The sequence below is a fragment of the Lontra canadensis genome, unplaced genomic scaffold (genome assembly GCF_010015895.1).
Source record: "Lontra canadensis isolate GAN:19392208 unplaced genomic scaffold, GSC_riverotter_1.0 scaffold107, whole genome shotgun sequence".
Classification (NCBI taxonomy): domain Eukaryota; kingdom Metazoa; phylum Chordata; class Mammalia; order Carnivora; family Mustelidae; genus Lontra; species Lontra canadensis.
Genome location: NW_022631101.1, coordinates 2,561,508 through 2,573,880, shown reverse-complemented (window position 1 = coordinate 2,573,880; position 12,373 = coordinate 2,561,508). Strand labels below are relative to the sequence as shown.

Here is a 12,373-nt window from a genome sequence, read left to right as displayed (position 1 = left end):
CCCACCCGGTACCCTGAGAGGCTGTCTCCGGGCGGGTAGGTGAGCATGATCTAGAGGAAGGCGGAGATCCGTTCAGCAGTGATTTCCTCACCGGCCGGGGCTTAGAGCAGAGGGGGGCTGGACCGCCAGGACCGTGGGGCCAAGCGCAGTCACAAATGACCCATCACCTTCCTGCCGACCTCGACCGCGTGCACTGGGGCGCTGAGCCACGGAGGAGACCCCCACCCAGCACTCCCATCACCATTCAGGTACCTTAGGTTTGTGTTTTGACTAGTGTTCTTAAAAAGAGGCGGTAGAAGTTGCAGGGACAGTTTCCCAAGCACCTTGCTCTGGCTTACAGGAGCCTCGAGCAGAAAGGTATCCAGCTTATTCGGAGAAGTCAGCGAGCGCAGGGCCTCCCTGGCCTCCCATGGCCGACCGTGAGAGTGGGACGGGAGGGGCTTCCGAGGCAGCTGTCACCCAGCTGAGGGGACTCAGGGCATCATCAAACCTGCCACAGGCGTTGCTTAAAGTGCGGAGAGACCTGGAGGCTGCATGGCCTGCAGGACCCTGAAGCCCACGGCCCAGGGCGCCTCCGTGGCAGGCTTTCCGGGGGCAGAGGCCACAGCCTGGCCACGAGGAGTGGGGGGGAAGCCAGCAGCTGTAGCAGCCTTAGCACGATCGCTATGTCCGGGGGACAGAAGGTGGGGCACGCGAAGGGTTCCCCGGGGGTCAGTGGGAGGGCCCGGAAGCTGAGGGGAAGGGCTAGGGAAGGGCTGTGTGACAGGCAGGCCCAGCACCCTCCTCGTGACTCTGATAGCTTCTGTGACTTTTGCTCCTCCAGGCCCTCCTGGTCCTGGGAACACAAAAGATGTCCCTGCGCAGGCACAGGTGACCACTCTTCACGCATCGCCCACCTCCCACGAACTCCCCTGGGCTGGGGGTGTCCTGCAGCCCAGAATGATAATGACTCCATTCCAACACCAAACACACGGAACTGAACCCCAGGTGCACCCAGAGTCCCCCCAAGGTGTGCCCTGTCCAACAGGCATACCCCCCACGTGCCCACCCACTCACACATGTGCCCGCCCCACACAGAGTAGTGTTTCCGTAGCACTGTAGTGTGTTCCAAGGCAGACCAGGATTCAGGCTGGTCTGTGGGTCTCCCAAGCTCTTCCCACCAAGGCCTTTAACTGTCTTCTTGGGGAAAGGGGACCTGGTGACAGGGCAAAAGTGGGACCCCCACAGCTCCTCTGGCCACCACCCTCGGGCATCCTTGTTTCGCTGTGACCACCTGCTTGCCTCTCCGAGACGTGGGGGGAGGGTCAATCTTGAGGTCTGTAGTGTCTTCCTCTTTCTTTTTTAAGTTACTGTAGGGGCTTTTCCACATTTCTTCCAGTGTTGTTTTAAAGGGAATGTATCCCAAAGCCTGTGACGAGGGACGGGCGTGTGGGAAGTGGAGGGGAAGCCACACACTTGTGGTCCAGGCGCACAGCTGCCCTCCCTGTCCTGACCTGGCGGGCCAGCACTCGCAGCACTGTACCTTGGGCTGACAAAGCTGTGGCCTGTGTGTTCCCGAGGCTGCTGGACAGAGGCTCCCCTAACAGGGGCAGGGGTGCAGACACGAAGGTAGAAACAGACAGACGAAATGGACGGGAATTGTTCTCTGGGGGGGCTGCCGGCCCTGCCCCGGGGCGGCCCAAATCTCGGAGCCTCGTCCTGTTGGCGGAGGCCGGGGCTCTGTCCAAGCAGTGGGTGGGTGCTCCAAGGCTGGTACGTGGGGGCAGGTGGGGGGGTGGCCTGGGGAGCAGTGAGGGTGTGGAGAGCCACGGGGGCTACTGCCTGGCCACTTCAGTCCTCAAGAGGGTCCAAGTCAAAGGACGGGGAGCCCCCTGGCGGCTCCCTGGGAAAGCTCCAGGTCTGCAGCGCTGGGCTCAGGGGGCCTGACAGCCCGGCCCAAGGCCCTCGGGAGACTGGGGCTGGTGCTCCTGCTGAGGTCCTCAGAAGGTAACGGGGAGAGGGGACACTCTCCCCACCCCAGTGGCCCTGGTTTTGTTCAAGGCCAAATGCCACCCCGTGGAAGGGAGAAGGTGTCCTTTTGCTCCAGGCCTCGGCGGCTCACAGCGTGTGTTCGGCTTGAAGCTGGGAGGGGAGCAGGGCCTGCATGGGGGACTGGGGGGTGGGTGGAGGGGACTGGGGGGGTGACGGCTGACTTGAGACAGGCGTGGGGGTGAGGAAGGCGACAGTGGAAGCCACGGCAGAGGGGGAGCTGGGCGCGGCACCGGGAGGCTCACTGATGGGCCGATTGTGGAAGAAGAAGGGGCACTGCTGAATGAAGAGCTCAATGATGGTCTGGTAGGTCCGCGTGGCCGTGAGGGCGTCCATGGTGCTGAAGTCGGGTCTCATCAAGGTGGGCCAGAAGCAGATGGAGAGGTTCTCGCTGGTCATGAGGTTCACCTTGTTGTTGTGGCTGACTCTGTGGGGGCACCAGACTCGTGGTCAGAGCTCAGCAGTGCAGAGGGCCCCTGCCCTGTCCCCTGTGTGCTCCCGGTCACGCTCACCCCGACTGCTCCCCCTGCCTGCCCACCCACAACCTGAAAACAGAAAAGGCCCAAGCACAGGTCTCTGTGGCCGGTCATCTGCTCCCGAGTCGCCACCAGGCCATCCCCTGAGGAGTGGCTCAGGTCTTGGCTCATGGGATGCCCTCCCTCCACAAACGACTCTCATCCAGACACCAAAGTGTGTCACGCCGCTCTGGCTGATGAGAGAGGGAGTGTGTCCATCCGGAGCTAGAACTCCGTACACCACCACTCTGCCAAGAGAGGAACAGGTTTGCCTGGAAAACCCACCTTTTCCGTGTGTGAAGGAATGTGGGACACAGTCCACTGACAGGCTGCCTGCCCGCAGGTCCTGCACTTACTCGCCAGGCTCGAGGTTCTTCCCAGCGTCCCCACCCTGCCCAGTGTCGTGTCACATACATAGAGGACTTGGGGCACAATCAGGGCTGCGTGGGACCCTCGGACAGGACCAGGACGGAAATGTGAGGCGGTGGTGAGAGGCCAGGGTGCTCCCTGGGGAGCCAGACATGCCCCCGAGGAGAAGGTGTGGCGGTCCCTGGCGGGCCAGGCTGACAACACAGCCTGGCCCCACCTCATTCTGTGGCTAGGGGGTCCCGCCTGGCAATTTCTGGAGGAAGACCAAAGAGCAAGCTCCGGGACATACTTGTTTAGGTGAGAGATGACGTATTTGAAGACTTCGTGGTTTTCCTTTGGAAATTTCTTGAGTACCTCCTTAAGGGCATGTAACTTCTGTTCCCGGTCATTGATTTCTGAGGAAAGAGAAAACCAAAGACTTTCGTGGTCATGGCTGGTGGGTGTTACGGGCTCAAGATAGTAAGATACTGCTCCTGGGCAGGTGGTGAGGCTAACGGGCTGCGGGCCGCCTCGGGGTACACACAGACCAGGGGTTTCAGACAAGGTCAATCCCAGTCTTTCCCCCGAAAGCCTCTGCCCAAGGCAGGCACACCTGGCGATGGGCACTGACCCAGCAGCCAGGCCTACCTCTGGGTCCCAGGCTCCTGCTGAAGGGGAGCACTGTGTGCCTGGGGCTTCCTGGCCCCCACTACCCGAGACTCAAGGATCCACAGAGATGCCGCCATAAAGAACACCATTCTTTGCTCATCCGGTTGCCCCTGGAGACAGGCATCCCAATGCAGAAAGCCTGCGTGCTTCCTGACCAGACGGGTGAGCGCTGACACCCACCCACGCCAACAGACTGTCTAGGGAGGGAGTCTGTCACAAGACCAGGGCTCTGTCCTTTTCCTAGAGACACAAGGACCCTCTACACATCTCCCTATTGGAGGAGCTGATGCAAACAGTGGGGGAATTCTCATGCAGTTCATCAAATGGTCTACGCACCCCCTTCCCCCACTACCGCCCACTCTCTGCTCATCACGGAATCCTAATGTAGTGGGAGCATGAAAACAGGCTAACTCAAGTCAGTGCTCATCCACACCAGGCCGGGGGTCATCGGTGCCCACAGAGGGGTAAGGAAGGTGAGGCCCAGAGAGACTGCAGGGCTTGGGAACCAGACCCCACTGACGGGCTGCGGAGCCTCGGTGGGGCCCGTCATGCCTGCTCCCTGGGGTCCTGGCTGGCCCTTCTTGAACATGCCTGGCTTGCCTGGGCTGGGAGGGCCGGCCCAGATTTCTCTGAGCATGAAAGACCTCACTATACCGACTCCTCAGAGCTGAAGGTGACACCTAGGACCCAGAGAAACCAGAGTTGAGGCCAGGAAAAGACAACAGCTATCCCACACTGACGGGGGTAGGGGTGGGTTGCTAAAAAAATATGATGGTTCCTGACTGTCTGGGGTAACAGACTCCATTGTGATGGATGTAAGCTCTGGAGCCCGTCCTCAAACATGCTGTGTGCAACTCTGCCTGCAACTTCTGGAGGTTCACGGACTCCCCAAAACTCATCATGTTCCTTAGGAAACCTATGGCCGCCAAGCTAAGAACCTCTGCAGTAGGCGATGTGGGCCCAGGGTCACAGTCTGGGGAAGCGCAGGAGGAGCCTGGCTAGAGCCAGGCCAGGAGTGACAAGTGGAGGGTGCACGGCTGGAGGGCGGAAAGGCTGAGCAGCGGGTCAGAGCCCAAACCCTAGCCAGACAGTCCTCGGTTCAAATGCTGTCTCTGACTCTGACCAGTGTGTGATCGTGGCTGCGTGACACACTGCGTGTGCACTCCTTGTCTGTGCAAGCGGCTGATGACGTGTGGCCACATGCTAAGAGCCAGAGCTCACACACAGACACACAGTCAGCACCTGGAGGCAGTCTAAGGGGCAGGAAGCGGGGGAAAGGGAGGACGCAAAGATGGGCAGGGCTGGAGCAACCCCGAGCTCTGGCCGACAGGCTCACGGGCCTGGAACTGGTGAATCTTTCAACTCAAGAGTGGGACTTGATAAAAATCGTGTTTTGCTAACAGCTGTCTGGTAGAAAATGACTAAAAAGCCACAGGAACTAATTATGGGGGGGCCACTATCACCTGCAGTGCTCTGCACCCAAACTTTAAGGGTTCAACCTCAAGAGTTTACTTTCTCACTGGCTGTGAGTTTCAAAACTCTTTCCTGTTAAACTTCAGTCCAAAATTTACTTACAGTAAGTTCACTGCCCTCATCAGGAGGAGTGACTGTCCTGACACCCGAGAAACATGTGTGGGGCTCAGAACCTCCTTCAACACAACCATCACACCCCCTTCCAGCTGCGAGTTTGGCCCAGGTCTCGATGGGCCGAGGCTGTGTGTTTTTGTTACGCAGTTGACCCCTGGGGCACCTGCGTCCAAGAGCGGGCCTCACCCATCCTCCTGGCTAGAGGCCGGAAGCAGCGCTGGCAGTGACAGGGGCCTGGGCCCGACCACGCCACAGGGATGTTTGCTGCTGCTGTCTTCCCTGGGAGGAGGAGGAAGCAGAGGAGGGAGTGTCGGGCCTGTTGTGACAGTAACTCACGTGCTGTCCCCGGGAATGCCAGCCTCCCTCCTTATGTAGCGTGGCAGCAAGGTGCCCAGCAAGGCCCCAGAGGGTCCCCTGCCTTGTGCTTCCCCCCTCCTTTTCTCCAGCTGGCTTCGAGACGCAGGTGCTCGTGAGTGCTGAGGACCAATGAGTCTGGCAGGAGGAGGTGGAGGGAGGACAACAAGGAGAACAGGAAGCCTCTCAGGGCAGAACCCAGCCCTGCCTCTGTCTCGTGAACCTCAAGGCCCATCCTGCTGACCTCGCCTCCTCCCTCAAGCAAGGGAGCCTTCCCTCAGGTACTCGGGACACCAGGTTCTTACCTTTGGACAGTGCCAGAGTGCTAAGGGACAACTTCAGAGTCGCTCCAGCCCTCACCACACTGGGCTCCCCCTACACGCCGCTGGCTGAGAAAATGCCAAGAGGCCGTGCTGCGGACAGAAGACTAGTGAGAGGCACGGCGGGCGGGCACAGGCCATCTCCCAGTCCAGCAGGCCTGCTCGGGGTCCCCGGCCTTCCGCCACGCTGTGGGGCGCTCCAACTTCAGGGACCCTCTCCGAGGGAAGAGGTGGGATGGCGAGGGCACCTCTACAGGGCCAGGGCCTCCCTAGCTCACAACCTGTGCTTGTGAAATGAGGTCTCCACCGAGAGAGCAAGACAGGTTCTGGAGAGGCATTTCCAAGCCAGCAAAATCCGGACACAGATCAGGTGACTAAGAACACATCCAGAACTAGCAAATACCCCAAGAACTCAGGAGGAAGCAGAGGCCACGGCTTAGAGATGAGCCAGCCACTCCTCATGGCACACAGATCAACCAAGGCCCTGAGGAGTAAGAGTACTGGTCCAAGGTCCCACAAGTTGCTGTCAGGGTTTGTGATCCCAGACACTGTCTTCACCCTAGCTGGGCACTCTGCCGCCACCTTTAGTCCAGGCTCTAGGCTGGGATGTGCTGCCACAAAACTCAGGGCCTGGAGGAAAATCTCAGATGCCTTTGACCATCTCACACACCTGCATCAGCAGAAAAGGAAAAGCCTGCCTCAAGGCCCTCTCACCTTCTCGGGGGCGCACACAGGCCCACATAGCATGGAACCCCCACCTCTTCCTCACATGTGAAACCAGTCTGAGGCCAAGATTTCACTCTGTTGGGCCTGGAATGGAAGATTCTGGGTGTCTTTTTGCAGGAGGCAGGACCTCGCAGTCACCTGTTCTGTGCCTCCTACCCCATCAGACCGAGGCAGGGACCACATACTCATCTGTCCATGCCGTCTGCCCGGTCCTACACAGGGTCTGGCACGTGCCAGGCTGTGAGCAAGGAACACCCCGTGAACTGACGCGGTCATCTCGACAGACAAGAGGAAGCAGCATCCCAGAACTAGTTTATCATCTCTAGCTGCGAGCCGTGCCACCTCTCGATGGGATGGTGAGACGGTGAGCCAGTATCCTGAACCACCTGGGGCACACATCCCCCCCACAAGCTACTGAAAGCCACTGCTCTTCTCCAGAGACTAAACTGCACACACAGAGCTTCAGAAGCAGTAATGGGGCTAACAAGGCCCTAGAGCCAAAGGTCCTCGGGCTCAGGACGTCTGGGACAGCATTAGCTCTAGGACGCCTTCTGGCACAGAAGACGGCGGAGAGGCCTCTGAGGGGCTGGCTGGACTGGAGAGAGTCCCCTTGGTGGTGGTGGGGTTGGCGGTGTCATGGGAGAAGGGGAAGACGTGGGGCAAGAATAAATGGTAAGAGATGCTGAAGGCCCGGGTAAGATGGAACAGGGAATGCAAAGCCCTTTTCTCTGCCTCCTGAAATCCTAGTTTCTCCCTGAAGCCACAGCCCAGATGCCACCTCTTCCATGAAGCCCTTGCCCCTAGTTCCCTCTCACTGCATTTTCTGCGCTTCTAGCTCAGCTGGCTTCCTGCTGTGTGGCAGGTGACTGAAGCCCGCACACTGGGAAAGCAGGGACAATGTTCACGCACAGAAGGTCAAGCCCCAGCCCAACCACTCCCTAAGCGGTATTGGGGGGGGGGCGCTGCTGTCACTCAGCTCTGAATCACCCACATGTCACCTTGAGTACGGTAGGAAGATCACCGGTGAACAATCCCAAGTATCTACTCAGCAATATTCAATACTGTGAAATTCCGGAGCTCACAAAACAATTTGATAGTGACCTTGATATTTGTTGTGATGGGATCTGAAACCATTTCCAAGCCCTGAACACACAGACACAACAGCTCTCCGGTATTAAGTGGGAAGAGCTGGTCAAGTTGATGTTGCCATGGAAACCCAGCCAGGCTGGGAATACCTACTTTGGGGCTTGAGAATCTCCGTTTCATAACGTCCCTTAATACTAATGCTGGTCCTGGCTGGTTGGTGTCCCTGGCTCAGTGAACGCCCCCATCCCCGGGACACGCACAGCCCCAGTGGCCTTGGAAGGTGCCCAGTCAGCGAGATCCTCCCCCCACTCCCCACCTTCACCCACCCCAGGTTCAAGACAGCGCAGCCCCAGCTGAGGAGCTCCAGCTGACTAGCTCAGGGCACAGGAAACACACAATGGGAAGAGGAAGCAGAAACCTCCACCCTTTTCCAGGCTGCAGGAGCAGCAAGAAGCTCCCTTCCTCAGCAGTGGAAGCCAGGGACGCCGCTAGGAAGCGCAGCTGATTCCCTATCAGTAACACTTCCCTCCCCTGCCCCCCCATCCCCCTCCAAAACCCAAAAGGATGCTATGTCAGCAGCTCCTGCAGAAACAATGGGACTGTCGGGAACCAGGACTCTACGAGCCTCTAGATGGCGCCAAGTCAAGACAAATACTGACAGGAATCCTCCCGCTTGGGCGCCGAGAGACGCCTGCACCTTTTCTTCCTAACTTCCACCCAGAGAGCTCAGGTGGAAAGCAAGCTGGCTCCAGACGGAGCGTGCCCATGCGTTTCACATCTGGGTCAGCCTGGAGCCTGCGGGAGGAGGGATCGCTGGGAGGGCTCTGTCTCTGGCCAGCAGGAGCAGAGCGGGAGCTGGCCCCTGTCCCCATCCAACTGGTCTGGAGAAAGCGGGACTCCTGCTGGGAAAGAAGGCCAGACCACCGATGACTGTGACCGTGCCAGAACTTGCACTTCCGCTCCAGCCCTGACGGGCTCAGATGAGTTCCGGAGCCTCGAGAGATTCTGATCTGCAGAGACCATGGGATCAAGTACGGCCAAGGCAGTGCCCAGCTTGCAGGACCCGACGTCGCAGGAGCGCAGACCAGGGAAAGGGGGGTGGGGGGCGGCTGCAGTCCAGGCAGCAGCCAGGTTCCGACAGGGGTGCCTCTGCAGTTCGGGCTGGGCTGCTGTCAGCACCCCCGTTTCCCAAAGTCACTAAAAGCCTGTGATCCAAGACTTAAAATCCTGGTTTGTGACTTCCCCCAAAATGCTGCCCACACCACCAGCCTTGTGAGAAAATCCTGCTGCCTTAAAACTCCCTCTTCTGAGGTGGGCAGTGATGAGACGAGACTAAGGTCCTGTGGTCTAAGGAACGCAGCTCCCTTCACCACCCACCCCCGCCCCCACCTGGTCACTGGCCAAGACCCTCCCTTCTGCAGCTGCACAGTAATGGCTCCTTCTGGGGGTCTTGGCCCACCAGGCTTGCAAAGCAGGAAAGTCGCCTTTGACTAAAAAAGGGAAAAAGTGCCACAAGGTGGGAAACTGCAGCACAGCACCAAGTCCGGGAAAGGCCGCCTGCTGGGAAGGCTCCCGATACGGCGGACAAACGTCTCCCGAGAGTGGCAGGTCAGGGTGGAAACAGCTGTCGGGGCTGGCAGGATGGCACGCAAAGGTCACCAGTAAGCCAGAGGGGCTAACCTGCTGGAGCCCCCATGGATCACCTGGTCGGGGCAACTCAAGCCATCCCTTTCCCTCCAGAGTCTGGCTTCCTCTGAGGGGAGAAGAAAGGCCTGTTACAGCCCTGCCTCTAGATCTCTCCTAATCGTTCACACATAGGAGGAGGGGCCGTGTGGTAGGAAGCTAAGGGTCAGGGAAGGCTGTGCCCGCCACGCCTCCACTGGGGACAAGCAAAGGAGCAGGGATGGGACTCAAGGCTGATACAAACCCAGGCTCTTAACTCATGGAGTTCTGGGGGAACCTGAAACTCTCTTGACAGAACCCTTAGAAAGCCCCTCTGGTGTCATCCTGAGTTCCCTGCCCTTCCGTCCTTCCATCCTTCCGACCCCAGCTGGAGAGCCGGAGCGTCTGCTCCCGGAGCGCAGGACGCAGTCTGATGCTGCTGCAGCCCCGTGGCCTCAGTGCACCCCACACGGCCAGCCCGGGCTGCCGGTACTCACTGTGCGCCTCCACCAGATCGATCTGCATGCTGTACGGGACCAGGGGGTCCGGCAGCTCTGAGAAAAAGCTCTTCATGGCCCCAGCCACGGTATTCACCGTAAAGTCCTTCTCTGCCAAGTCCAGGTTGTGGTCTGAAAGGAAGTTGGGAGAGTGAGGGCATTATAAGCTGGACAGAAGCCAAAGGAAAACCCAGCGCTTGGGGCAAGTCAGAGAAACCTCGAAGACCCTGGGATGCTGCCCAGGGCGGGCCTGGGGCCGGGGCCGGGACAAGGGGTTATCACAGACAGAACAGGAGGTGATATCCCTGGGCACTGCTAAAAAAAGCAAAACTGTGAGACCTGCAGATAGAGGCTGACACCCCATGCCTCCATCCGGGTCACCCTCTGCATACAGTAACTGCACCCTGTCATTCCGTGCCACCCAACTCCCCTTGTCTGGCTGGGATGTGGTGCTACATTTTCCTCACACCCTCCCCTCCGGAAAAAACAAAGGACTTTCCTGAAAGGTTGGCTCACTTTTCACGGCGGGTTACAGAACATTACCAACACTCTTGACCGCTGCCTCTATCCTTGGTTCCTTAAAGCGGCAGGGTGAGTAGACTCATCTTTCTCTCTCCCAGCCTACGACACTACGACACTATTGACCTCTGTGGTCTTCCCTTTTTCTGAATACTTCACTGCATTCCTGGTTTACAAGAAATCACCTACTGTTAGACACGAGCTGTTTCCATTTTGAGTGGGTAAGAACTGTTAACAGATTCTTGCATATACACAGGTACATACCCAAGTGTGTGGCTACACCCTCATTTTGACCTCATGCTTCCGATCCTGCAAGATACACAGGTGTTTCCCTTCCCTAGTGCATGCCCCCCCCCACCCCCCCGCCAGCTAACAGAGACTGGCCACGGCGCGGCCAAGTGCCGTGGCTCCCCGGGAGCTCGGGGGCAGGGTGCCTGTTCCTGGCTGCTGCTCTGTCCTGTAGGCCCCCACGAGCTGCTTGGCTTCAGAGTCTGGCTTGGTTTCCTCGGGCCCTGCCACATGCTGAGTTGGACCCTCGTTGGATCCTCAGCTTTCTTTCCTCTCTGGCTGGTGACATCTGAGAACTTCTATTGCTTTGGCTTGTTTGCTTCTGGCAGCAACGGGCGCGACTTCTCATCCTGTAGTGTGCTCAGTTCTAGGACTTAAGAGTTTGGCTCTCTGGCTCTAGGCCTCTGAGACCTAGCTTAGGAGACAGCAGTCCCTGCCAAGAGCCAGTCTAACTCACGAGAGTTCAGCTTGGGGAGACCAGGTCCCAGTGCTCAGCTGATCTTACATGTGCCCTTGCACTGTCTCTCGTGCAGGGATTTTGCGAGGAGGAGAGTCATGTGTATTCCTGGGGCCCCGGCAAAATAGGACCATGACCGCAACCCCACTCCGTATTCGATGTCTGAAATTCCCTTTGTCGGGCCCACTGCAAGGGAAGTAAGGCCCCCAGAGGTGACCCGGGTGCAGCCTGGGGCGACCCGGAACAGCACCAGTGGATGGTGACGGGGTGGGGGGGCAGCTGGCTGACGTGGGTCTGGCAGGGATGCTGCCTCTGCTTGTTGGCAGGCCCGCTCCCCTGCCTCCACATGGCAGTGTGCGCACAGGGGCAAGGCCAGCTGGTGCCAAATGCTTTCTCTTTCTCAGTCACCAGGACTGGCTGAACCGTTTGCCGTGACCGGCTCCAGCCTCCAAGGCTTGGCCAAGGCTGTGGCCTTACCTTGGTCAAACTGTCTCTGCAGACTCTCCATCTCAGACTTATTCCCACTGACCCGGTAGATGCCTTCGGTGCTCAGTCCTAAGGAGAAACAAGCAGGTTTCTTAGGAGCAGAGAACAAGGAGGACTGGACTTGAGCGAAGACGGGGCGATTCCACAAGGCACCCGCCAGAGGAACAGGGTGAAACACTCTCAACTTTCCCATGTGCTTCAACCCACTCTCCCCCCATTTTCTTTTCCACTTCGATATTTAAAAATACTTTTTGTAAAAATTAAAAGAATATAGAAGTACCTCAGCTAATTTCTGCCCACATTTTGATGCACTTTTGAATTTGAATTTTATTTTTTTTTAAAGTAGCTCCAACATGGCGCTTGAACTCACAACCCCAAGATCAAGAGTCACATGTTCTACCATGGAGCCAGCCAGATGCCCCTTGAATTAAAAAAAAATTTTTTTTAAGATTTTATTTATTTATTTGACAGACAGAGATCACGAGTAGGCAGAGGCAGGCAGAGAGAGAGGAGGAAGCAGGCTCCCCGCCAGGCAGAGAGCCTGATGTGGGGCTCGATCCCAGGACTCTGGGATCATGACCTGAGCCAAAGGCAGAGGCTTTAACTCACTGAGCCACCCAGGTGCCCCCCCCAATTTTTTTTTTTTAATGGAGAGAATACTGTATTTTAAGCTGCCCTTTTCACTTACAGAGTATGTTGTGAGTTTATTCTAATCATTAAATTCTTTTTTTTTAAAGACATCAAAGTATACAATAACTTTAAAAATAATCCTATCGGTAATCATTTAGGTTTTCCTGAGTTTTCTCTGTTAAAATACCCCACAATTATGCT

The 12,373-nt window shown here is 57.6% G+C and overlaps 1 protein-coding gene across 1 annotated transcript in view; it reads right to left on the bottom strand.

Moving 5' to 3' along the window:
- Positions 1–1,992: 1,992 nt before the first annotated feature.
- ARHGAP35 (Rho GTPase activating protein 35) overlaps positions 1,993–12,373 on the bottom strand; it is a 119,953-nt gene continuing 109,572 nt past the window's right edge. The window contains exons 4-7 of the mRNA XM_032839325.1: positions 11,534–11,611; positions 9,793–9,924; positions 3,202–3,307; positions 1,993–2,455 (exon numbers count right to left, since the gene is read on the bottom strand). Coding sequence (XP_032695216.1) covers positions 2,098–2,455; positions 3,202–3,307; positions 9,793–9,924; positions 11,534–11,611 — 674 coding nt within the window. The 3' untranslated portion in view covers positions 1,993–2,097. The remainder of the gene's footprint in view (positions 2,456–3,201; positions 3,308–9,792; positions 9,925–11,533; positions 11,612–12,373) is intronic.